Source organism: Phoxinus phoxinus, assembly GCF_949152265.1.
Source record: "Phoxinus phoxinus genome assembly, chromosome: 24".
Taxonomy (NCBI): Eukaryota; Metazoa; Chordata; class Actinopteri; order Cypriniformes; family Leuciscidae; genus Phoxinus; species Phoxinus phoxinus.
The window spans coordinates 23,238,034-23,264,520 of NC_136899.1; the positions used below are offsets into that span (position 1 = coordinate 23,238,034).

The following is a 26,487-nucleotide window of genomic DNA, read 5'->3' on the forward strand; positions in this document are numbered from 1 at the left end:
AACTGGAGTGCTGATGTCAACACAAATACTGAAGAGGGGTCTAGGGAGTTGTAGTTTTTTTTTTAAACCCAGGGTTTTCCCTAAAATTGGAAGTTGTAAATACTTAATTGGTGGCATTCCAGAGGTTTGAGGGGATGTCAAACACATTTTTGGCATCAGACTTTAAATATTGTCTTGTTCAATGGGGGATTTTTATTTTTACACCCTAATCCCCCCCCACCCCCACCCCCACCCCTTGGTGACTATGCTGAACTTATAACCCATGTCAACACCTTTCTATAACAGTTGGTCTCATGTATGTAACCCTTTTTGTCCCATAATTATAAGCCTTCAAATATGCCCTGTGGTTAAGGTTCAAAGGGCAATATCTCAAAGCAGGAATAGGATAGAACCTTCAAATTGATATATATTATTCTCCAGGTCAAGACCTTTCCAGTGATGTATTTGGTTTAGCTCTATGACAAAGTTAAAAAAAAATCACATTTTGGACATTTGCCCTAACAGGCTGAGGTTCAGGGAGCACTTTGAGGGCTTGTGTGTGTGTGTGTGTGTGTGTGTGTGTGTGTGTGTGTGTGTGTGTGTGTGTGTGTGTGTGTGTGTGGTGTGGTGTGTGTGGTGTGGTGTGGTGTGTGGTGTGGTGTGGTGTGGTGTGGTGGGGGGGGTGGGGGTTATGAGGACACAAATGTGTATAATGACATGGGTATTACCAAGGGCGTAGATTTGGTTTGAACATTGGGGGGGTTTTCATGTGATCATGGTATAAATATTGGGGGGGTTGTAATGCATAGATTTAAATATTGGGGGGGTTATCTCCCCCCCATCCCCCCCACAAATTACGCCCCTGGGTATTACAACGTAAACATGGTTTATGAGGACATATGTGTCCTCATAAACCAAACGGCTTAAAAAACATACTAAATTATGTTTTCTGCAAAAGTTTTCTGTGATTTGTGGGTTTAGGGGTAGGCTTATAGGGGGATAGATACAGTTATGACTGAAAAACCATTACAACTATGGAGAGTTCCTGTAAACCACATATCCGTGTGTGTGTGTGTGTGTGTGTGTGTGCATGAGTGTGTGTGTGCGTGTGAGAGAGAGATTGTGTGTAAGTGTGAGAGAGTTATGTGAGCTACACACACACACACACACACACACACACACACACGCACACACACACACACACACACACACACACACACACACACACACACACACACACACACACACACACACACACACACACACACACACACACACACACACACACACACACACACACGAACATCCTGTGTGTAATATAAATTTGTGGGGGTACACTGTGTGGTCATTGAAAATGTGTTCAGATATTCTTAACAGAAAATGAGCCAAGGTCAATGAGTTTGAAAAAATAATCGTATAATTTTTCTTTTGATAAAAAATGAAAACGGGTCCAACAGACCAGAACAACATACAAGGGTTAAATGTAACAGTGTCACAAAAGTGGCATCACGTTTTTACGTGTGGGCAACGTAGCTGCGAGAGGTCGCTGATTGACACGTAGGTTGTCCTATCACAGAGGCACAGAGGTCAGCAGATTGACAAGTGAGTGAGGGGGTGTCCGCTCTCTCCGCCACCCACCATTCATACTGTACATCCTCAAAGGTAGGTAATGAATTCACGTAGTGATATCATCAACATGCTAACGGAACCTGAATAATAAAGTTAGTTAGCGCTGTCTAAGCCATCATTCGTTAATTATTTATCACCATGAATTTATAGGGATGAGTCCAACATAGGTTTTTTTTCCAGCATTAACGTTATCCACCGCATTTAACGTTAGCTGCAGTTGGCGGCAATGTGCTAACCGATGTCATAATGATATGATAAGTTGAAAACTTTATTGATTCCAAATTCAGTAAGACAAGTGGTTAAATCATACACACACAAAAAAATACAATACCTAGATAAAAACAGAAATAAACTTGGAGCTATATGAAACTATGGAGTATGGGTTATTGTTGCATATAATCTGTAGTAGGGCTGTGCGATGACTAAAAGTTAGTCATATATCGATATTTTTTCCGTGGCCTGATAATTTCATACGTCTAATGGCCCGCGGTAAATCGCACTCCCACCACTCACTCATACTACAAATCCCACAATGCACTGCAATCGATAAACTACATCGATATTAACGATATCTTGGGCGTTTGAAAATATGAAACACACATGAATTGTTTATGTCTGACACTAGCCTACTGATAATGTTGAAGTAGGCCAAATTACAAACATGTGTAACGTAACACTTAAATAAGGCGGTTCCTTTGTCTCTTTGGTTATTAAATGTTGATTGTTTTATATTCTATTTTTAAGATGCCACGAGGGTCAACAATTACAACCTGCGTGAGCTGCAAAGCAGCTATTGGTGTGGCCACCAAGACCTGCAAATATTGCCAGTCAGTACAGCCAAGGAAGCAAAGACTGGCAAAAAAACTTCAGAGATTTGAGGCCAAAAAGGAGACGTGGTTGAAAAACCAAACCAAAAACCAAACCACCTCTCATGTTATTGATGAGGCATCTGTCTTGGTATGTGTTTAACGTCTGTAGTTATTATTTACATAATTACAGCCCACAATGTTTAAGACATTTATAATTGCTTATATTTCTGTATTATATAATATCTTTATTTTCAGGTCGAAAAGTTAAACACATTGGGCTACATGGCCATAGTCTTCATTGGCAAGAAAACAAAGAAGCAGAAAACCTGGTCCGCACAAGTCCTTCAGCCAAAATGGCAGCTGTCAGAACATTCTGAAAAATGCCTTGACAGGATGAAGGCTCTCTATGAAGTGTTAATTAATGGTAAGTGTGTGCAATTATTTATAATCTTACTCCATAGTCAACATAAAAATAAATGTGACAGCAATTACAGTTGGGAATTTTCTTGGTGCCGCTATCACAGGGCAAACCACAGTGGGCCAAAATAGCTATTCACCTGTTGCTTCATCAAATTTGGTCTTTGCTTTATCCAATAGGTGTTTCTTTTAGAGCTGCGACAATTAATTGACATTTGAGATTATTAATTTATTAATCAATTATACAATTAATCACCAACCATTTTGATAATTGTTTAATAAAAAAATCTCTGTTTTCAGAGTCTTACATATGAATATATATATATTTATGGACCAAACAACTAATCGATTCATTGAAAAAAAATAGTCGACAGATTATGAAAATAACCGTTGTTTCCAGACCTAGTTTATTTGACTAGTCAGTGAGCCACATAGCTCATTGATTGTCTGCCATACATAGCAAAAGAGTCAACAGCAAGAGGCATTGCTCTATTCAACTTCAAAAAACTATAAACACATATCTACACTTCACATGAGGTAATGGAATCCTACAATTTGCACCTGAGTAAAAAATCAGTACAAAATCAGCCTCGCCTCAGTTCTACAGAGAGCATAGAGTCCATAGGGCAGCATTTATAGACAGAAGAACACAAAAGACAAATGTACTGGACGTTTCCTTATGGAGCACAGTCACTGCTAGAAAAAAGGGGACATTTGTTCTTATTACAGGAGGTAAATAATAATTTCATCTTTTTGTACCATTTAGGTTGTACTAACCAGCAGTCCACCACCAGTCCTCCTCCCATCCAGCCCACCACCAGTCCTCCTCCCATCCAGTCCACCACCAGTCCTCCTCCCATCCAGTCCACCACCAGTCATCCTCCCATCCAGTCCACCACCAGTCCTCCTCCCATCCAGTCCACCACCAGTCCTCCTCCCATCCAGTCCACCACCAGTCATCCTCCCATCCAGTCCACCACCAGTCCTCCTCCCATCCAGTCCACCACCAGTCATCCTGCCATCCAGTCCACCACCAGTCATCCTCCCATCCAGCCCACCACCAGTCCTCCTCCCATCCAGTCCACCACCAGTCCTCCTCCCATCCAGTCCACCACCAGTCATCCTCCCATCCAGCCCACCACCAGTCCTCCTCCCATCCAGTCCACCACCAGTCATCCTCCCATCCAGCCCACCACCAGTCCTCCTCCCATCCAACAGCCCACCACCAGTCCTCCTGCCATCCAGCCCACCACCAGTCCTCCTGCCATCCAGTCCACCACCAGTCCTCCTGCCATCCAGTCCATCACCAGTCCTCCTGCCATCCAGTCCATCACCAGTCCTCCTGCCATCCAGTCCATCACCAGTCCTCCTCCCATCCAGTCCACCATCCAGCTCACCACCAGTCCTCCCATCCTACCCATCATAGAACCACCTCAGCAGAAACGTGGTAAGTTCTGCTGATAATTTCAAATAGCATTTAAATCATGATTTAATTGCTAGTCGTGTTTCTTTTTCTAATGTTGTTTAATCATGGTATACATGATAACCATGTTAAACATTTAATCTGTCTCTCCTTCTTAAACTGAAATAATACTCTAAATAAAGAAATGTATTTAAATAAAAAAAATAAATAAAAAAATACAAGTGACTGATTAGTGTGAGGTGACTTCTGAGGTGTTATACCAGTAACTACTGTAATATCTAGGTCTGGATTACTTGCCTTTCAAATATTACTAAAGGGAAATATAACGTTTCAAAATTCTGACAGGATGATTGACAGATGCTGAAGCAAAAACAAACTAGTGTATCGGCCACAATGTGCCACCAGAACAGCTTCAATCTATATAGGAACTGAAGATGATGGAGAGCACTGTTGCACATCCAAAGGCTGCTGTAGATGTTTGGTGCCTCATTTTTAGCTGTATAGAATCCACTTCAGTCTACTGTGTATATGGAAAAGCTCAGTATGTGCACACACACACACATCAAAAATACATGGCATCTGTCCGAGGCGCCCAGCAATGGCTCAGGGCCGTGTTCAAAATCCTCCCGCGCAACAGAGCGCCATTTACATAATTTTATATTAAATTTAAATTTATTTGTCTCAAATCATCGTTAATGTATATACAGACTTCACTCTGTGCTGCAATATACATTTAGTTTTACATTCATTCACAGAAGTCAGCTGCTTAAATGAAAATTGTGGATGTTATCGGATTTTGAGGTGATATTCTCATTCATTCAGTTAACGGACGCTCTGAGGTAAAGTGTTCAGACTGCAGACTTAGCAACGATTGTATTTAATTGTACAGTACAATCATAACATAGTACAGACATTATCTTGATTCCATAATGTCCTTAAACATAACAATATTGCTGGCCATAAACTGAGAAAGTGCACGTCCGGTGTGCGATACCTCGAGTTGTCCTAGGTCCGCGGCGCTATGCTGAGCTTCTTGTCCGGTGTGCGACCCCCTTAAGGGATAATGTATTAGCAAGGCGGTTGTTATAGCGAATACAACCCTGACAGGCTGATCGGGAGCCCGGTGCGAAGTGAAGCCTGAAGGGGCCTGAAGTATTTACTATAACAACCGCCTTGCTATACATTATCCCGCTTATTACATGGCTACCTACCAAATAAATCAATAATTTGACACAAAATATTGATTTAAAAAGGAGTTTATTGATTTTAAAGCGATTGTATTGCTTCCGTTAAAGAACACCGTGTCCATGGCAACGCTCTGTTTTTCATGGCAACGGTGTGTTATCCTTAGCAGCTGTTGTTATCAAGAAATAACAGACCGCATTCTACATTACAATTTAACCAAGCCATGTAATAATAAATGATAATCAACACAAAATATGGTGTAACTTAGCAAGCTTTCATATTCTGTGGGGAGCGTGGATTTCTGTCATCATAATCAGTTTCTTATTTCTCAGTTTGTTTATATGTGTTTATTAGGGATGCAACGGTACACGGTAAAATCCCGGACCGTTCGGTCAGCCCTGAACGGGACAATCTACCCTCGTGTCCCGCGGGACTTCGGTTTTGCCATTGAGTTCGCGCTGATCCTTTTAGTTTTTGCTTTACACGCCATCAGGTGCGTGCGTTTGCCTGTCCAGGCAGACGAAAGCCCGCCACAGTTGCCAACTCTCGCAATGTGTGTGTTTATTTGCGTCTATCATAGCTTACAGCGTCGCGCGCGCCTGCACGTTGAACGTGATTTTTCCTCCAATGAGGGGGATTTGGGGGCGGATTCGGCGGAATGTTTTGACGAATTATGCCACAGCACTTATATTATTGCACTGATTGGCTATAGCTGTGAGCAGACAGTGTCAATCAATGTATTGGAGATTGTGAAAACGGCAACCGTGACCATAGATGTAAAGAAAACGAAGTTGCTTGTCAGATTTTCCTAACAAGCAACCATATTTTTTTAATAAGCCCAAAAAAAAACGCTTGAATATTCTAAAGTGTGTTTGTTTACATTTTGTATTTCATAAGTGATAGTTGAAGAGGTTGTATTACTTGGTGTTGTTCAGTACAGACTAGAGTGTTAATTTATTCCATACCCATTGATGTTCTTCCTACTGTGGCATTCTGTTTATGCTCATAAGAAAAATAAAATATTTTTGGGATGAAATAGCCTCTTTCTGCACAAAACATGTACCGAAACCGAACCGAGACCGTGGTCCAAAAACCGAGGTACGGACCGTACCGTGGGCTATCTGTACCGTTGCACCCCTAGTGTTTATACATTTATAAATTAGGCCCCTGATGATCATACAAACCCCTATTCCAGTGAAGTTCCTATATTCAATGAATATACAACGAAGACAAGATATCTAATGTTCAAACTGAAAAGCTTTATTGTTTGTTTGCAAAGATTCACTCATTTTGAATGTCATGGGGCATGGGTATGGCATGGACACTAACACACCCCCATGGCTTTTGAACTTAGTGCTGATAACAATATGGGAGGTCCTTTTCCTCTTTATCCCGAGGAACACGACGTCCATGATTTCCAAAAATTATTTTAAATTCGGACAGCACTCGTAGCACTTGTAGTAGTGATTCCCACCATCACATAGCATCCCCAGAAGGCTCAGTCATTCACAACCAAGGATGATTTGCTTGTGAATGAATTCCGGGGATGCCCCTTTTATGCCCAATCCTGACACTTACATGTTTCCAATGAACCTGTTCACCTGTGGAATGTTCCAAACACTCCCAGTCTTGATCCTGTCCCAGGTTTTTAGGAGTATGTTGCAGGCCTCAAATTCAAAATGAGTTAATACTAGCTAAAAAACAATAAAGTTTTTCAGTTTGAAGATTAAATGTCTTGTCTTTGTAGAGTATTCAATTTAATATAGGTTGAAAATGATTTGCAAATCGTTGTATTATGTTTTTATTTTCGTTATACAGTTGACCCAGCTTCATTGAAATTGGGGTTTGTAAAACCCATTGAATCAGATTGACAGAATCTTCATACTTAGTAAATCATTCTGTGAGACCCTGTGCCCTGTGAATTGAAGCATTATCAGTCTGGAAGACACATCTCCTATTAATATTGAGGTTATAGGATAAAGCTTATATGTGTAGGAGGAACTACATTCATTGCTTTTCCCCTCATCTTCCAGGCTTTTCCTTCAATTGGTCACCTGTTTGTACATCTTGTAGTCTATAACCCTTGGTAGAGCGAAGAAGTGATCATACAGCATATGGTTAAATAATTTCCATGTATTTCAATGAGTGCCCTGCAAAAGATTACAATCTATATCTTTCCAATTGTAATGTGACATTATATTTTGGAATTAAGGTATTTAGACCAATATTTATTGTAATAACAGCTCTTCACAGATACATTTCCTTAATCTCAACAGATATGTCTGCAAACAATAAAAAGAAGCAGAAGGATTCTGCAGCCTCAGACATGTCTGCAAGGAAGAAACTGAGGGGGAAAAAATCACCCAAAGGTTATTAAGCTTTCCTAGATTTACATTTCACCATTTCAAATCAGACTTACAGTGATTATTTTGCCTTAGCCAGATATACTTAAGTCATAAATCATAAATGTTGCCTGTCAAAATAATTTTTTAATACATTGATGAAGATGTATGAGGTCAAACTCATGTACTTTTTTTGCTCTTTCAGAATGTAACCATGGGATCCTAGAAGGGGAACCTTACTACCCAGTGAAGAGGGTGATCCGCTGCAAAATGCAGAAGGTTAGCTTTACAAGTCTTAGATGTTCTCAGTGGAATTGCAGCACCCCAACTGGAAAGCCCTTAACCCCCCAACTTTGATGTTTTTTCAGGGGATCCAAATGAAGTTGGTGGAATGGAAGCCCTGTTCACTCTGGTATGTACAATTTATCATAGTTTTGATTGGGTCTTAGTACTTCAAAACTTAAAGTAATAGCCTTGGCTTGTATTTGTGGGCAGCTGTGGCTCAAGTGTGTCGAAGTGTCCTTGGGCAAGACACTGAACCCACACTTCCCCCCCAGTGTATCAGTGGGTGTGTGAATATGAGGGAATCCAATCTCCAAAGCCTGTCTGCAAACAGTGCTGTATGAATGTGTGTGTAAAAGGGTGGTAGTGATGAACATTGTAAAAGTGCTTTGAGTGGTCCCAGAAAGTATAAAAGCGCTATATAAGTGCAAGTCCATTTAACATCCATAATTGCTTCAGCCACTTAACTGAACGGGTTGTATTTGGGATAGCCATCTATATGTGGCTTGCCTTTAATTTATTTTGTGGATACCATGAGATTAACTGGATGGATTAATTGTTTAGAATCAAAACTAAATAATGATATGTTGCATACTGTCTAAAGTTTAAACATACACGCTAAGCAGCGCAAGGGGACGGAGATCTACTACGCAAAGCAACTAATTGAGACTGAGTTTCATTTATGAAAATGTGCTATCACATCAGGCGGACAATTTTTGGCACTGAGCTTTTAGTTCAAGTTTTACAGTGTTTTAAATGTTGATAGGTGTAAACCAATCCTACTCCGCTTTTGAGAAAATTAAAGCTCAGACGGGCGGATCTGGAGTCTTCCCTATATGTCGTCATACGGGGAAAGGTTACCTCCCCTTTCTCTGCTTTGCCCGCAAAGAGAATTTGCCCCGCCCGTGAGAAAATGAGCAGCGCGAGCGCAATATTGTTTTTTACCCCGAGAGACATCATGGCTTGCAAACGAGCAAAGTATTGCAGTTGCTCGGTGTTTGTAGGTACAAAAGATTTTTTTTTTGTTCCTTCATCCGAGCCTCTGAAGAACCAGTGGGTAATGTGAATTTCTGATGTGTAATTGTTCAAGTTCAGACAGAAAATCTTTCTCTCAAAATCGTTCAATACTATTTATGCATCAGTAAATCAAGCCAGTGACTAAAATATAAATTTCACATCGTTTCTCTTAGTAGGATGAAAATAATCTTATTTAAACTGTGATTAAAATGTATACAAGCGATCACAGAACAATCCCTTTCCAATCGTCCAAACTGTCAATCACACAGCGGGAGTTTATCTGGACACTTGCCAAAACTCGTTATGAAATCAATGACGGTGTTACACTGCACAACAATGCTCTTACTGTATTTACCTTATGTTTGCATTGGTGAAAGCATTAGTGAGAGTGCAGAAACTGCGTTGCAATGATAAGATCTTCATTCACTCGATCATTAGACTGTCATCTGCTCAATGCTCATCACTGCAACCTTTTATGTGATGGAATAGATCTAAATACTTTCAAAACTTCTCACGATTCGTTAATCTCGAGAGCTAGTAAAAATTTATAATATCTGTAATAGTAAAAGTTTTCGAGAGAGTTCCTCATCTAATGCTGGCTATTTCATATGCAAGCATGTCAGCCAATCACAGCAGTGGCCGGTCACACTGAATCTCACACAGACACGCCCCTTCAAACAGAGCGTTCAAATCAGAGGCTAAAATCAGGCTAGGAAAATTACTTTTATTTCTAAATTATGACAATTTTTTAACTAAAAAAACATACTAACATTATAAGAGCACCCCAGGAAACATTATTTAAACATTAAAATAATCCATGCCATGGGACCTTTAAGGCAGATAAATCTGACTGCCATAATTGAGAGACATATGTTGGACATAATCACTAATTTATTCTGAGCAAGGATTTCCTTTTTCTTTACATTGAAGTTTGATTAGATGTTGACATTGGGATGCTAAAGTAACACACATTTGCATTTACAAAAGTCCAAAGACTTGGGAGGTCTTTCATGACTTTCAGACTTTATGATTTTCAAGACTATTATTGTGCAGCAAATTGCAGAGGTATTTTACATTGGATACCTTCAGAGCAGAGGTATATGATTTCAAATAAATGGCTACACCGTAGGTAATGCATATTCAAACCTTAACCAAAATATTACCATAGGCAGGTAATTTACTGTTATCAGGTTACTGGAAGTTTATAAACCTACTGAATGAAGGGGTGGCTTGCTGTTCCTCATTGCCCTTAACCTTGTCATGTTTGTAAAGACCTAAATTAATAACAATCTCTTTTTATTACAGTGGGAAAACTTGGCCGCCACAGTGGGTGACGGAGGAGAACACCACGAATTAAGGAAATGTTCAATCCCATTGTTTTGTTCCATAAGCTATATGTATGTTGTTATACAGTATATTAAAAATTTGTAAAAAGCCTAAAAGACTCCCACTTTGTAGCAAACCAGAGAACACATGCTGTGTTTGCAAAAGCTTGACAGATCATCTCTCTCCTTCACACATAGATAGATAGATAGATAGATAGATAGATAGATAGATAGATAGATAGATAGATAGATAGATAGATAGATAGATAGATAGATAGATAGATAGATAGATAGATAGATAGATATTGCATACTTCCAATAATATAAATACAATTAATTAACCTCCATGCAGAGAAAAACTTGATCATACACAGAAATAAGTTATTACAAAGACCAGACACGTGGTGGCAGCACTGACTATGTCATAAGAAACGTCATCAGTGGAACAATGCCTGGCTATTTATTGAAATATCGTGATCGATGAGTAATACCACAAATAACACGCCAGTCCATATTCTTAGACTAACAATGATTCCAAGCTACAAGTACTTCTTCTTCTGCGTGTGGCCTTGACGCGTCAACACCTATCAATGAGATCGCATTGCACCACACAGGAAGTTAAATGCACAGAGGATCCGGTATATTTCAAACAGATTGTAACTCGTCACTTTGTCAACAATAGTTTCTCCCGCTGCCACGGATTAATGTGTTGATCAGCAAATCAACATCAGGCGCAACGCATATAGTGGGCGGGGGTTTGATCCGTCAGAGGTCAAGGCGATAGCAGCGTCCATAGCAACCAAAACGTTTCAGTTTCACATTATTCTGGCGAGATCTGAAAAATATTCGCAACAACGAGCAAGAGTGATTATGTACATTCACTGAGTGAATTATGAAAATAAAATATATATTTCTCGCTAGAATTGTAATCAAAACTTATTTTTTATGCAGAAACAAAACGTTTCAGTTTCACATTATTCTGGCGAGATCTGAAACATCTTCGCAACAACGAGCAATAGTGATTATGTACATTCACTGAGTGAATATTATGAAAATAAAATATATATTTCTCGCTAGAAATGTAATCAAAACTTATTTTTTATGCAGAAACAAAACGTTTCAGTTTCACATTATTCTGTCGAGATCTTAAAAATCTTCGCAACAACGAGCAAGAGTGATTATGTACATTCACTGAGTGAATATTATGAAAATAAAATATATATTTCTAGCTAGAAATGTAATCAAAACTTATTTTTTATGCAGAAACAAAACGTTTCAGTTTCACATTATTCTGGCGAGATCTGAAAAATATTCGCAGCAAGAGTGATTATGTACATTCACTGAGTGAATATTGTGAAAATAAAATATATATTGCTCGCTAGAAATGTAATCAAAACTTATTTTTATGCAGAAACAAAACGTTTCAGTTTCACATATTATTCTGGCGAGATCTGAAAAATATTCGCAACAACGAGCAAGAGTGATTATGTACATTCACTGAGTGAATATTATGAAAATAAAAAATATATTTCTCGCTAGAAATGTAATCAAAACTGATTTTTTTATGCAGAAACAAAACGTTTCAATTTCACATTATTCTGGCGAGATCTGAAAAATATTCGCAACAACGAGCAAGCGAGTGATTATGTACATTCACTGAGTGAATATTATGAAAATAAAATATATATTTCTCGCTAGAAATGTAATCAAAACTTATTTTTATGCAGAAACTAACTCAAAATATTGTTTTTTTTCACTAAAAATGAGAGAAATGTCCGCCATGTTTTTTGTTCTCACGGCCGGAATCTTGAAAGTCACGTGACTTGGACGCAAAGCAATAGGAAAAGAATAGGCAAAAAAAATGTAACAGTGATACAAATCAAGGGCCATTATTGTAACCCCTCTACGTTTTGCACTTTGGACCAACGTATTCAGGGTACGTTTTTATATGAGACTGGGTTGATTTTATAGGTACCACTCTTTGTGCGCTTTCTAGATGATCAGTTCAGAATTTGAATAAATGTTTTGTTTTTCATGCTTGACCAGCGCTGCTGGTACATGCTGCAAAGTTTTGTGACATCTGCTATTTATTTATTTTATATATTTGAGCGAGTACTATTGTCATGTATGTGTGATTTGTTGTCCTTTCTGACAACAAAAAATATTTTGTGTCATTTGTTGGGGTGAACACGCTGTCAATCTGAGTGGGCCAGTGCCACCCTCGCCCTTATAGCCTCGCCATCAGACTATAAGTAGCTTATACATGTCGACTTATTCTACTAACCTGAACCCTAACAGTTTACTACTTAGCTGAGTTAGTTGACATGTAGTTGAAAAGTTACTTATTTTGTAGAATGTCTTAAGTGGACCATCGAAATAACATTGAAAAATTGTGGAAACCCTTTTTAAATAATGCTGCAAGCAAATTATTAATCAAACTCAATGAAACAACTCTCAACTTTAACAGCATATTAATGAGGATTTAAAAAACACTATTAAATACTCATAGGTCATGACACAAGAAGCCACAGGATTAATTAGGAAACTTAATGGCCAAATAAAAAAACATTCACAATCTTGGACAAAAAATATAACTGAATATAAATATTTGAGTTGTTAATAAAAGGCTTTAATGCCCTCTGCAAGGTCAAGTGCCAGCTGCACGGTGGCCAACTTCTCTGCCCGTCAATACACACAGAGCTGACGAGAGACACACACAGCGTTTAATGCCACCCTTGGCTGAATTTCAATGAAGCGTCCGCAAGACTGAGCAAACAGAGACAGACCATGTGTAAAGACTAATGAAGCCAATGATCACTTTTGCGTCGCCAGGTACCGCATACAGTAAGACAATTCTGATTTATGACACGGTGCATTAGAAAGAATATTGATTTCTCCTTTTGTCTCTCTCTCTCCTACTCTTTTACCGGCAAAGATTGATGTCACTGCATTGATTCCCAATCAATCAATTTATTTTCATTTTATTAATGCCTGAGCAATTGCTCAATGTCCTTATGAAAAGCAATGCATCTCAATTACATGCACCTGGTAAAATAAATTGTTTAGGGACGATTTGCTGAATTACAATTGGCTTTTTCACGAGTTTGCCAAGTTATTGGACACTCAAATTGGTAATTGTCTATCGCCATACAAAATGCATTAAATAAGTCAGCAAGGGTTATTAACACCAAATTAACTGCATATACGTGTGCTTTCATGTAGGCACATTAGACAAGGTGAGCACAAATGCAGACACTCGATGTCTTTTGTTTGTAAGCACGAACAAAACAGGCATTGATAGTATTGCTGTCACTTTGGGGACTCGTCGGAAAGAATGAACAGGTTTGGCACACGTCCAATTTTAATAAAACACAGCTACTGGTGTGCGTTTCCTCGCTTCAGCAAATCCAATTGGAAATGCTTGGCCTGTTCCATGTCTGCGCTGTATTAAGGCTAATTAGTGTCTCAGTCTATTTGCATAGCGACTAGTTTCCGGCCATTCTCTGTCCGCTGACCCGTGCGAGCAGTATCAACTTTTCCTGAAAAGAACGGCCAATAATTGTTTTCGCACGCATCAAGGGATGGGTACTCGCGGGATAAATGGCCTTCTATACGGCACATCGCTTAGAAGGGAAAAAGAACAACCTGCAACAACTTACTGATTGTACTGACATTGATGTATTAAAATGGACCCTGTGCGTAATTGCTCTTTCCTGTGGCTACTGTGCGGGGAGGGTTGCATAATGATGATAGAGTTTAGAACCTTGCTAAAAGAGATAAAGGCTGCCAGGGCCCACCGCAGAGTATTTTCTGGACACTTCCTTAATGAAACATCCCGCTGGATAATGCGCTCGGGTGATACAAATAGGGATGAAAAGACCGCCAAGTGGCAACGTTCCGTTGTGGATTGCTTTGTTGTCGCACAACACTGACGCTGTGTTGTCGTTTGGTTCATTAGTCGATGGCTATGGGTATTGAGACTCCAAAGGTTCTCATTCACTCCAATGCGCACTGGGTACCGGGTCACATGACTCTCACTTCAGAGATTCAGTTCGGTCTCGGTTATGACAGCACAAGCGTTCAGATGAGCTTAACACAGGGCGGTGTAAAGCGTGACATTAAGACGCTCTGTTAAACTGCAACTCATTGTCGCAGTTCAATTTCAATGGGTTTAAAAGGACAGACGCTGAGGTCCAGAGTGACAGACTGTCCTCAATGGCACTCTTTCAGTTCAAAAGCAGGCTGGACAAAGCCATTGTCCGCAATGTCTGACCTTTGGCAATGATTAACAGTTGCACCACTTCCCCTCTGACAAGCAGCTCAAAAATTCCTTGAAATGACTATCATAGCCATGCTCTGCAGCTCCAAAGACACCACCATATGACTAAATCAGATGCTACGAGTTACAAATATGGCCCCAGCTGAGAGCTACAATAGGGACTCAGTTCTCCAGAGGTTAGCACCAGACTATACTGTGGTGCTGGACAATGGCACTCTGTTCTGGAAATGTTGTTTGTAACATCTCTACTGAACTCAAAGGATTGGGCGGCCAGATCAGCGTGTAAATTCACTTTACCCGCATGTCTTCTGCAAGCGATAAAAGCGATCTCTCTCAATTTTAGAGCCATTCCAGAGGATTAAGTGATTACATTGAGAGTAAGTGAATCGCTAGTGTTAAAAAAGACAAACGATAGACTCAGTACGGGCTAAATCAGCTGTTTCATAAACAGATCGATCATCCAAATCAATTAACCATTCATTGAACGTGGAAAATACCCATGTACGTGTATATGTGTCTATGATTTTGAGCATGACAAACAAGAGATCTCACTAGATAAAGAATACTAAAGAGTAAATCTGTGTGATGGTTATTAGTTTTGATTTGCTTTACACTGAAAAACACCTTTAGATTTGCAATTTAATGATTCACTTTGTTAAAAGCGACTATACAAACCAGGTTAAAGTGAATGAATCCCTACAAATTCCATGCCACGGTTATGTTTGGAATACCATACTACTCTTATTACTTAATGAGTATGCAGTGTGCAAGTTTACTGTATATTTAGAATACTACTGTTATTTCCTAAATGTGCATTATAAAAATACTGCAGAAAAAACGCTACTCCACAATGCAATATGCTCCACTCTTCATTTCAGTTGATGAATGAACCAGAAGTCATATCAGTCACAGTTTAGTGTTTTTGTATGTATACCAGACTTTTGGAGCACTGCTTGACTCAAGTATTTTTAAACTTGAAACCATTTCCATATTTGGCCTACTAAATAAGAAGTTATGTTAGGGCCGAGTAACCAAACAGACAGATTAGGTTCATCAAACACCTCTAGTTAGTCCAGACAGACCACAAACAAGCTATATAAAGAGTGGACACAAGTCAACTGGTCATGATATCCTAGGCTGTTAACTGACCAGAGTGACCAGTTCTTCACGTCTGAGTCATGTGCATAGCCAAATTTCACTCTTTTATCTGCAACTACAGCAACCTCAGAGCTTTCATGTTTAAAGAGCTTTTGTTTATTTGATTTTCCAATGTATCCTCCCATACAAATGGAAAATAAGTAAAAAAATTGTTATTTGTATGTATGTATGTATGTAGATTTCTACATTAACAACTGCTGTAGTATTTGCGATCAGTCACATTGTATGTGTGTGTGTGTGTGTGTGTGTGTGTGTGTGTGTGTGTGTGTGTGTGTGTGTGTGCGTGCGTGTGCGTGCGCGTGCGCGCATGCATGTGTGTGAATACTTGTCTCATTTATTGCATGACACTGGGAATGTGACTGATCACAAATGTGATGTGATGAAAAGTTGTTAGTGTTAGTGTAGAAATGTTCATGTTGTAATTTTGAAATGTAAGGTTTGTTATGGAAAAAAGCATATATAATAAATGGCTACGTTTGAAAGTTACAATACAGATTCAAAGTTATATCAACAAGCATACACAACGATTGGCAGACAATGTAAATATAAGTCTAGACATTTTCAGAAATTATTTTTAAAACAAGTCAACAAGGCTGAGACATTTTATTGCAATCTAATACATTTATTTCACTGATATCTATCAAGTAATAGGGACACTTTATCTGTGGTATTCAAAAAATGCTTGGAACTTCTCCAAAGCCATATTTTTGTTTTGAAGTGGTTACTCTAGAGAGAGCTCAAAACAGGCAACACGGAAAAAGAACGTATTTCAACACTAAAGTTCTCTAGGAGAATCAACCATTGCACACAGCGCTCGCTCTGGCCAAACTAGTGCGTGTGTGACACTCCGTCGTCAAGAAACAGAAACGAACTGGGCTCGAGCTCAGAGCCTTTATATACTCTTCTAAAAATAACGTCCAATCAGCGCGCTGGGCCTTACAGTTGAATAAAGCCAATCACAGCGCCAGGAGAGCGGACGTATTCCATCGATTGGCAGGAGGTGATATCATTAGCGCCCGCGCAACCTGGTCGCATCTGATTGGACGTGTTGTGAGGCGACGTCACGTTGTCACGAGGGGGTAGGCAGCAGCGAGGTTTGAATAGGGGAAGTTGACAGAGCACAGCGCTTTGCGTGAGTTCAGTGTTTGCAAATATAGAGTGATCTCAACAGACGGACTAGCGGACTCTGAGCAAAGCGACGGCTGCACCGCGTTGCTATTGCACGAAGAGGACGCTTTCTTGTTACACTTTATCTTGATTCACCAAGATATATATTTTTGTGTCTTGTATCGCCTAATTCTTGGGATTGCAATGGATGTTCTACCGATGTGCAGCATTTTTCAGGAACTTCAGATCGTTCATGACACTGGCTATTTCTCTGCATTGCCATCGCTTGAAGAATACTGGCAACAGGTAACAATTTTAAAGTGATATGGATCAAACTTCCGCTGCGATTGGCGAACGGACAGCGTGTGGTTTGACTTCGCTGTCTTTAAACTGGAATCGGAAAGAGTTATTTACAATCCGCGAAGCGCTGCGCTGAATGAAACATTGTAACGTTCTAAGTGACGTATTTGATTCGGTTCCATGGTCGCGCGGTAAATGCTGTCAGTCAACTCGTATTGAATGTAGCTGTGCATCTACCTTGTGATATTCGCTTGGTTTGGCATACAAAGTATATATTATTATTATTTGTTTTACTTTTTGAAGAGTCGCGACTTGAAGAGATCTATATTGCTCAATAATCAGGAATACGCACCATTTAGTACGGAACAATAATTGCATCCTTTTCGTGTGCCTTTCCTATTCAAACGTAGACTGGTTGATTTGACAGTCTGCAGCACATGTTCTGTCACATAACGGGGTTTATAGGAGGTGCGAATTAACTGTCATGGCAGGTTCTGCTGCTTGAGACTGATATACTTGTGATTGAACAGTTGGCACTATCGTATTGAATGTTTCTCTTGAAATTGATCCAGGTAGTTTCCCCTCAGGCGTCTTGGGATTCTGGCGTGGAGCCATATGAACGTATCTCTTGGCATTTAAACATGCGTTTACATCTAGTTGCCAAATGTTTCCCAGCATAGACTGCTGAATGGATAGTTCAGCTGAAATGAAAATATGTCGTAATTTCCTCACCATTATGTTCTTTCAAACCTGTATCACTATCTATCTCTTGGAAAACAAAACGAAATGTAAGGCAGGATGTTAGTGACTGGCAGCTTCAGTCACCATTCACTTTCATTGCATATTTTTGTCCCTACAACACAAGTGAATGGTGACTGAGACTAATTCTGCCTAACGTTTCGTCGAAACGGAATAACGTTGAATAAACGACAACTATCGCTTTAAAAAGTAAACATTTAGGGGGGTTACCCGATATAGAGTCTGTAGAATCAGTAACATTAGATTTTTAGGTCAAATTTGCGCGGTAAACATCACCGTTGTTCTAGAGGATGTGCATAGCCTAAACCGCACAGCTAAATGCTCATATTGAGTGGAAAAAGCACAGTTTCACGTGTTTACTGAATCACTTTTGCACTCGAATGCAGTACGTTCACACTTAATACGCGTTAAAATGCTTTTAAAACGCGTCCAGATGTACGCTGAGGGGACGTCAGGCTGTTTGAATGAGGAAACTCGACCGAGGAAGTTGTGTGGCTTCCTTAAAAGGACTCTGAAATGTCTTCATGACTCACTAGGGGATAACTGTTCTAGAAAGACAATATACAGCCCTATTTATACCCAGAATACTCTGATAACTGATTTTATTGGCCATACGTATTCTGTAATGTTTCCACGTGACACCATTTTACATATTTCTGTAGAAAGTGTGTGAAAGTGCAGATGAGAGTGTGGTTAACCTACACTAACCCTTGTCAGCTGTGAAAGTTAGAGGAAACTCATGCACATTCTAACTCTGTGTTTTCTGTTTTGAACCAGACATGTTTGGAGCTGGAGAGATATTTGCAGAGCGAGCCGTACGTCTCCGCGTCTGACCTCAAGTTTGAGGGCCAGGAGGATCTTTGGAGCAAGCTCATCTTGGCTTGTGGAGATAAGGGGGATGGGAACGGCAACCTTCCCAAAGTCAAGGAAGAGGACAATCAGGACTGCCAAATATTAGAAACCAACAGCATGAATTCGGATGCCAGCAGTGAGGCGTCTGACAGCTCGGAGGAGCTCTCGCCCACTCACATCTTTACCTCCAACCCGCTGGTCTCGGTTCTGACGGAGTCAGCGCATCACTTGAGTTCCTCTATCATCAGCACGCCTCCGTCCTCCCCAGAAACCCCGCAGGAGCCCGGCGTCCCGCAGGTGTGGGGCTCCACGCAGACTGACTCGCACGTGCCGGTGAAGATCCGGCAAAACGGACTGGGGAAGGCCTCGGATAAGGCTTCGGCAGGAGGGGACGCCTCTCCGGACGGCAGGAGGAGAGTGCACAGGTGTCACTTCAACGGATGCCGGAAGGTTTACACAAAGAGTTCTCACTTAAAAGCACATCAGCGGACTCACACAGGTAAGAAACCTTTGCTTTTAGTTGTGACATTGCAAATTGTCTTTGACACCGTATCAAAGCAAATAAAGAGGAACTTCCCACACTTTACTGAGGTTTCACGTCTCCTGTGAAGTTGTGTAATGGAGTTGAGTTCACACAGGCTGTCCTCAGCTGCAAGGCTAATGTCACTCTGTGAATATTTGCCCCGCATGACTGCACGCCTAAACGGTGACCTAATCTATTTGGAATGTGGCCGTGGAGAGGAAGGAGGGGGGATCGGATGGGGGAGGGGATGAAAACCAGCCAGGGTGAAAACAACCTGCTCTACCAAAAACAGTTTTGGTTTCGTCATGGGAAAGAACCAGGCTTTTGAATGGGGATCTGGGTGGCCCCTTTTTTTAAAGGGCCCCGTCGCATTCAAAACAGACCCTGTGTGACACGCATTGTTCTGCATGCTGTTTATGCATATACAGCATAGACAGACTTTTGGCATACCGTGCATTCCCGCAATCCTTGAGAGCTTGAGGGATCTTATTAAAAGTTTAGACCGTCTCGTAGACTGCGTCACCTGATCCGTAAACACACGTCCTGTTTACTGATGCATTTGCGAGAGCATTACCGAGCTCGCTATTCCACATTCCTGTGAATAGTGAATGTTTTCCTGCTGAAACCTGGCAAAATGTACTGAAAGGTGTTTGTGTTTTTGTTTACAGGTGAGAAGCCGTACAGGTGTTCATGGGAAGGCTGCGAGTGGCGCTTCGCGAGGAGCGACGAGCTAACCCGACACTTCAGGAAGCACACCGGTGCAAAGCCATTTAAATGCAGTCACTGTGACAGGTACGTTCAGTTCTGTCTCGCTATCTCTCCCTGTGACAGCCAAAGCCTGTCTGTCTCTCTCGCCCGCATGCCTGATCCTTTGATGCGTGTATCAGTGAAATGCGACGGATTTCTGCATTCAGCATTGATCCTGTTTTATCGGTTCATCGATGGGAGTCGCCCCATTATGTTTGGGTTTTATCACTTAATTACCTAATCACATTAAATGCTTGAAAGCGCAATAGTCACACTGTCGCAATACATTATTGATATTCTCCGCGTTTTATGACTAAACGCGCCTCTCCTGTTTGTCATCACTTCCTCTGTTAATCATTTCCCTCCTTGAGAGCTTTGTGCTTTGAACACAATTGTTTGCTCAACTTCCCTTTTTGCTGTTTTGTTTCTGTAGTTACTGGATGCGAAACATTGCATAGTTCTCCCTTAAAACAAAACATTCGATCAAGTGTTTGCTCATATCCAGGCCCACACTGAACCTGCCAATATTATATTTTAGTTAATGTATTATGTTGTCCCACACAGTATATATGTGTATGTGTATATATACAGGTGAAACTCTAAACATTTATAAAAAAAAATGTGTGCAAAAGTTCATTTATTTCAGTAATTCAACTTAAAAGGTGAAACTAATATATTATATAGACTCATTACATGCAAAGTGAGATATTTCAAGCCTTTATTTGTTATAATTTTGATGATTATAGCTGCGTATGAAAACCTTTTCACAATATTCTAATTTTGAATTTGGGGTTTTCATAAGCTGTAAGCCATAATCATCAAAATTATAACAAATAAAGGCTTGAAATATCTCACTTTGCATGCAATGAGTCTGTATAATATATTAGTTTCACCTTGAATTACTGAAATAAATGAACTTTTGCAAGATATTCAAATTTTTCGAGTTTCACTTGTACAGTAGTCAACATTTTAAGTGGATCAAAGTGAATCAAAGTTGTCCTAAGACAAGAATGGGTATTGTTCAAAATTAATTTACAACTTTGATGAAAGGTTTTGATCCACTTTAAATGTTGACTACTGTATATAAAAAGGGATATATACTTTAAAAAAATTGTGTATGTATATATTAGCTATATGAAATTGTCAGGAAAAGGCATTTCATTATACATAATTTAAACAAAAACATTGTTGATGGGATAAAATAATTATATTTATAGTAATATTTAGACTTTTTTTTTTACATCTATAGTGTCATTCTTTGACAGCTTTAAACTGAAATGAAAAATGATGGCATATAGTGTATGATGCATTTAAAAAACATAAACATTTTTTAATGCTTACATTTATTTTGAAATAAGCACCGAAAATCCTAATTCTTTCTGGTTCTGCTTGTAACCAAGCTTTCCTTTCATTAGCCTTCATGGCACCTATTCCAGTTTCACAAGTTCGCCTCGAGGGTCACTAGGGGCCTCATCAGTGATGCAATGCACAGATCTCTACCTTTCATCACACTTTATAGCTTCAGTGGCCCCTGCCTGACCCTGTTTTTCACCTTTTCTCTCTCCGTTTCTTTCTCCAGGTGTTTCTCCAGGTCGGACCACCTAGCCCTGCACATGAAGAGGCACCTCTGAGCTTCACGCTGGGGATATGTTGTGTCCTGACCAGCTTCCTGGTTGACCTGGCCCTGCAAGAAATGGGGGGGGGAGTGTGTTCCAGCCAAAGCATGCCATTTTGCACCATATCCTGTGCCTCCGTGAGCCCCGGGATAAAGGCGGACTGACTGGTTGTTGAAACGGAAAACGAAGGGACAAAATCACGTATGAAGAATCGAAGAGAGGAGGATGATTTATTTAAAAAACAAAAAAAATTGTAAAAAAAAAAAAACGAGCGAATGAATGGTGTGTTGTATGGTGCATGATGTTTTGGGACAACTCCTGGACTATACACTGGTACTTTAAAACAAATCCTAACGAAACCTGTTTGACGTGAGCGGATGAATGTCCCGTGTGGGAGGGGGGTACCAGTGTATCACTGTGGGCTGAATGGTGTCGGGAAACAAGTTCCGTTTTTGTTTCCACACGGTATGCGAGAACGGCAAAGTCTGAATGAAGCCGTGAGACTGAGAACTCCTGCCAGACACCCCCGGGCTCTTTCGCAAGATTGCGGGGGGCGAAGCGGCCAGGGTTTCACCCCCTTCCCCCATCTAAAGGGGGGCGGAAACTCGGTCCTGAATGAAAGTGGCTTTTTTGGTGTTCGGTGCAGCTACTAAATGTGCAATGTGTTCGGTAGCTTGTTTTTTTTGACAGGCTACAAAAGCTCATTTGTAGTCCGTTGTATAAGCTGTGTGCTTAGAGATGTAACACAATTATAACTTCACTATCATAAACAGGTGTTGCATGGTATTGGGGTTTGTACTTTTTTTTTTTTTTTAATTGGGACTGAGAATAGATTCCAATAAAGCGCAGCTAAATACAATTGGTTAAATGTTACAATATTGTACATAAACGCATTTGATCATTCTTCACTCAAAATTCCCTCTTTTTTTTCTTTCCGGTGGAGGGAAGAATACTATCAATCAGCGACCATTTCATCTTGAGGACTAAATTCTCTCTTTCTATCTCCATTTTACCTGATGTTAATGCACTGTTGGCCTTAATGGTGCCTTATGCAAGTGACCTTTCCAATTGGGGGTCACAAAATGTCTTGTATAAGTGATTGAAAAAGCTTTATTAAGGCTCTGTTTCACATGAACATGCACCTTTCTCATTTCCAAGGCCACTGTAACCAAGCCCTTGTAGATACGTAATATATTGTAATTCTTGAGCATGCGATTTTCATTCTTTGTCACTAATATTTGCCCTCACATTTCTGGATGTTGTCAAATCTGCAATGTAGAGCACTTAAAGTTACGGACTTGGTATCTACCGAACGACCTTTTCGAGTACGCTTTTAGACGTGAGATCTCTATCTGTAGGGCTGTGTGCGAGACAAAAAGCTCTTAAAGTGGGAAAACAGGCCGTTGTATAACACAAGGCTTGAACGTTTGTGGAATGCCAACTCCCCCCGTCCCCTGTAACCAAGAATAAAGAAAAAAACGCCTAAAGATTTATTGTAATTAACAAGCTCCAGTCAGACAGGCCTTGCCTTGTACTGCCTCTCTGTAATGAATTGCTGAAGGCCCTGCCTGCTATAGACTGCTGACTCGGGCAGTTCGATATTGACCTGTCTGGATGCCGTTGTTTTAGTCCAGCGACAGTATTGTGGAAACTGTGCACAGCCATCCAGAAAGATAAAGATATATCGCACACCTTTTCAACATTTTACAATGGATATTTACGGACGTGGAGGCGGAAGCCGCTCGGTTTTGCCATCTGAAATGTAAACTCTAATGTTTTCAGGGACCAAACCATTGATTAAATTTATTGTACATAGTTCTATGCTTTGAATTCTTTGAGTATTGTGCTTTTATAAGTGCCATGCTCTGGTTTGTTGAGCGATGAAGGTTTGACACTGTTGCATGTTGAGCAGCTTCGTAGAGACAGATTGTTTCAGCAGGAGAAATGTAACTTGAAGCAGCTTGTGCTGCCATTAAATCAGACCAGCCAGGGTTTTGTGGGCTAAGAACATTGTGTCTTTCCAGCAGTGGCCAATATTAGTCAAGTGGTAATGGAGCCTTAATCAAGTTTTCCATTTGCTTGCTTCTACCAACACTTTCTATCACTTATGTTTTCTCTCACGAATCCCTCTTGTCTAAAGAATATTTGTACAAAAGAATAAAACCAGAAAAGTTAGGACGAAAAACACATAAAAAAAAAAAAAAAAAAACTTTTCTAAGATTTTTATTTGTTTTTGCTTTATATGAATTTTATTTGAAATTGTTTTGCAAAATTGTTATATTTCTGTATGAATGTATTTTTTATTGGAATAATAAGAAATTCTTATCGGACAAGTTTGATTTGTTGTTTTGCTTCACTTTATTTCATTACTGTTTTAGACTTTGCGAGAGCAACTTCTAGCTCGTGATTTATAAATGATGTTTCACTGTGATTGGTGCTTGGCAGAGTTGAACAAAACCACTACACCTGAGTATTCAACTTTGTTTTGGGGTACAGACATGAAAGATCTCTTAAGCTTTAATGAGGAGTCAGACTTACGATTAACTTGGTGAATAAAGCGGGTGGAAAATGCCATTGATTGGCCAATGACTTAATTGGACCAGTAAGAGACCAATCAGAACACTTAAACTGTACTAAAAACACCTTCACAACTACACCGCAACATACAGGCTGCGTCCGAAATTTCAAGGAATTACTTCACGACCGCTAAAAAAATATGTTATGTAATCTGTCTATGAATGTAATTTGGAAATACTATATTCGCCATGTTGCCCTTATCACGTGACCTACCAGCGCCGGTTGTGCCGCGTCACTGCCAGTCACAAATCCTCTCCTGTAGCCTCATGGGATAGTAGCTTGTTCATCGTATGCACACTTTTGTCAAGACAAGCCATCGTCATTTATATAGCGCTTTTAACAATGTAGATTGTTTCAAAGCTGCTTTACAGTGATAAATGGATAATTTAAGTAACAGAGATTGTTTTGGCTTTATAGCGGTTCTTGAATAAAGATATTTTCCAGCTAAAGTTAGTTTTGATTGATTCACTTCCGTCGCAAGGATCATTAGTTATTAAATTAGAGGCCGCTAAGATGACACCGTTCTCTCTACACAGACTTTAAACGCGAACCTGTGAGAAACGCTGATGGCGCTCGTGTGCGCATCAAGAATTCATTCTATAGTTATGCGCATTTGAATATGTGTGCGCAGGTTTGTAATTCCCTACAAACCAAGCCTTAACAAACTACATGTCTGGCCTTAAAAAAATTTAGACAGAATTGTATCACTTCGGGGTAGATACGCGAAACCGAAATTATCCCGACACCGCTTTATCTGTAGAGTGGTAAAGGGATCCTTCACAGGAGAGAGACTACATACTGTTTTTTGCCTACTATATAGGTAGTAGGGAATATGTGATTTCGGATTCAGCCTTTGACATTGTAATAGTAATGTTTACGCCAATAAGCAGTCAAGCACCACTAACATTTTCGGTTTCACTTTATTTTGATGGTCCCTTTAACTTTCTGTTGACTATAAGTAACATTGCACATGTCTACTAACTCTCATTAGAGTATTAGTGGAGTATTAGTAGACTGGTAGTGTTAGAATAAGTTGACATGTAGTTGCAAAGTTATGTATAGTCAGTAGAATGTCTGTTGGAGGAGCATCACAATAAAGTGTTAGCAGATATTAAGCAGACTAATATTAATACTATAATGAGAGTAAGTTGACACACAGGTGCAATGTTACTTATAGTCAACTGAATGTTGATCAAAATAAAGTGTTACCACATTTTCTTCTGAATCAAGTCTTTAATATGCAGTGGATTAAAAAGACGCATCTTTTGAAATGACCTAATATTCACAATTCACCTGATATCTCAGAAGAAACGAGGATTAGCAGTGCAACACTCGTTCTCATAGATTCCTCGCTCTCATTATATGTTGTGCACAAGTTGGTCTCAACACCCACTGGAGGGGTGTTCCACGGGCTTGTCAAAATAGACGAATGTGTTCTCACAGAAAAACATTGCAAATTGCCGCCTTTGTGAATTGCTAAAGGGGGAAACATGCCCTAGGTGATTCCTGGCAGGTGGAGCGTTGAAATGTTTTGCCAAGGATTTGTTGGCTTTTCTAAACATTTAAAAATGGCCATTTATCTGTTTACTTCTCGCTCGCCATCGTGTTCAAGATGTACTCCACTCGTAATCACAATGTGATTTACGCTTTTTATAGTTGTGATTATTAATGATTGTAATAAAATTAACTAGATATAAATGAAGCGCTTTGGAGTATGGATGGATCGATATAAATAATGCTACTCGTTAAACGGTAGACAAATAGATAATTGCTAATTTAATTAATTTTTTAAAAACCATATTGAGTGGAATCAGAGTCTGAGACCAAAAATAAAAAATAACCTTTGTTTGAAACTATTCTGGATATAGCTTTTTTTTTTTTTACTATTATAAAGTAATTGCAAAATATACTATATTTGAATAAATATCAGTACCTGAGCTGACATTGCTTTTACCAAAATTGATAATTGTTATCTCGCGTAATCTTACAACGTTCCAAAGATCATCTTGGTTTCAATGGAAGAATTTAATGTGACCGTCGGTACAAAGTTCACATGAGTTTACAGGGTCAAAGTCATCAATGTGTTGATCTGATTAGTGAAATAGATCTATTATACTATATATAGATATAATATATTCATATACATTAAAATTATATCTGA

The 26,487-nt window shown here is 39.7% G+C and overlaps 2 protein-coding genes across 2 annotated transcripts; both read left to right on the forward strand.

The window, feature by feature from the left end:
- Nucleotides 1-2,352: 2,352 nt before the first annotated feature.
- On the forward strand, nt 2,353-10,520 carry LOC306993024 (uncharacterized protein; the record flags this gene model as incomplete). Its single annotated transcript, XM_079602455.1, has 7 exons — nt 2,353-2,565; nt 2,673-2,841; nt 3,601-4,281; nt 7,719-7,811; nt 7,990-8,063; nt 8,153-8,196; nt 10,389-10,520. 7 exons carry the CDS (start codon nt 2,353-2,355, stop codon nt 10,438-10,440), a joined length of 1,326 nt encoding a protein of 441 aa, XP_079458581.1. The 3' UTR covers nt 10,441-10,520.
- Nucleotides 10,521-16,819: 6,299 nt separating this feature from the next.
- On the forward strand, nt 16,820-24,088 carry klf6a (Kruppel like factor 6a). The gene is made up of 4 exons (XM_079601957.1): nt 16,820-17,258; nt 18,789-19,362; nt 20,055-20,178; nt 21,713-24,088. The coding sequence occupies exons 1-4, from the start codon at nt 17,157-17,159 to the stop codon at nt 21,762-21,764; spliced, it is 852 nt and encodes a 283-aa protein (XP_079458083.1). The 5' UTR covers nt 16,820-17,156; the 3' UTR covers nt 21,765-24,088.
- The last annotated feature ends 2,399 nt before the right edge of the window (nt 24,089-26,487 follow it).

Excerpts from the sequence above, each read along its gene's own strand:
- klf6a (XM_079601957.1), top strand. The coding sequence starts at position 17,157 with ATGGATGTTCTACCGATGTGCAGCATTTTTCAGGAACTTCAGATCGTT. Across the intron at positions 17,259-18,788 it reads TTGAAGAATACTGGCAACAG|ACATGTTTGGAGCTGGAGAG; the intron begins GTAACAATTTTA and ends GTTTTGAACCAG. Across the intron at positions 19,363-20,054 it reads ACATCAGCGGACTCACACAG|GTGAGAAGCCGTACAGGTGT; the intron begins GTAAGAAACCTT and ends TTTTGTTTACAG.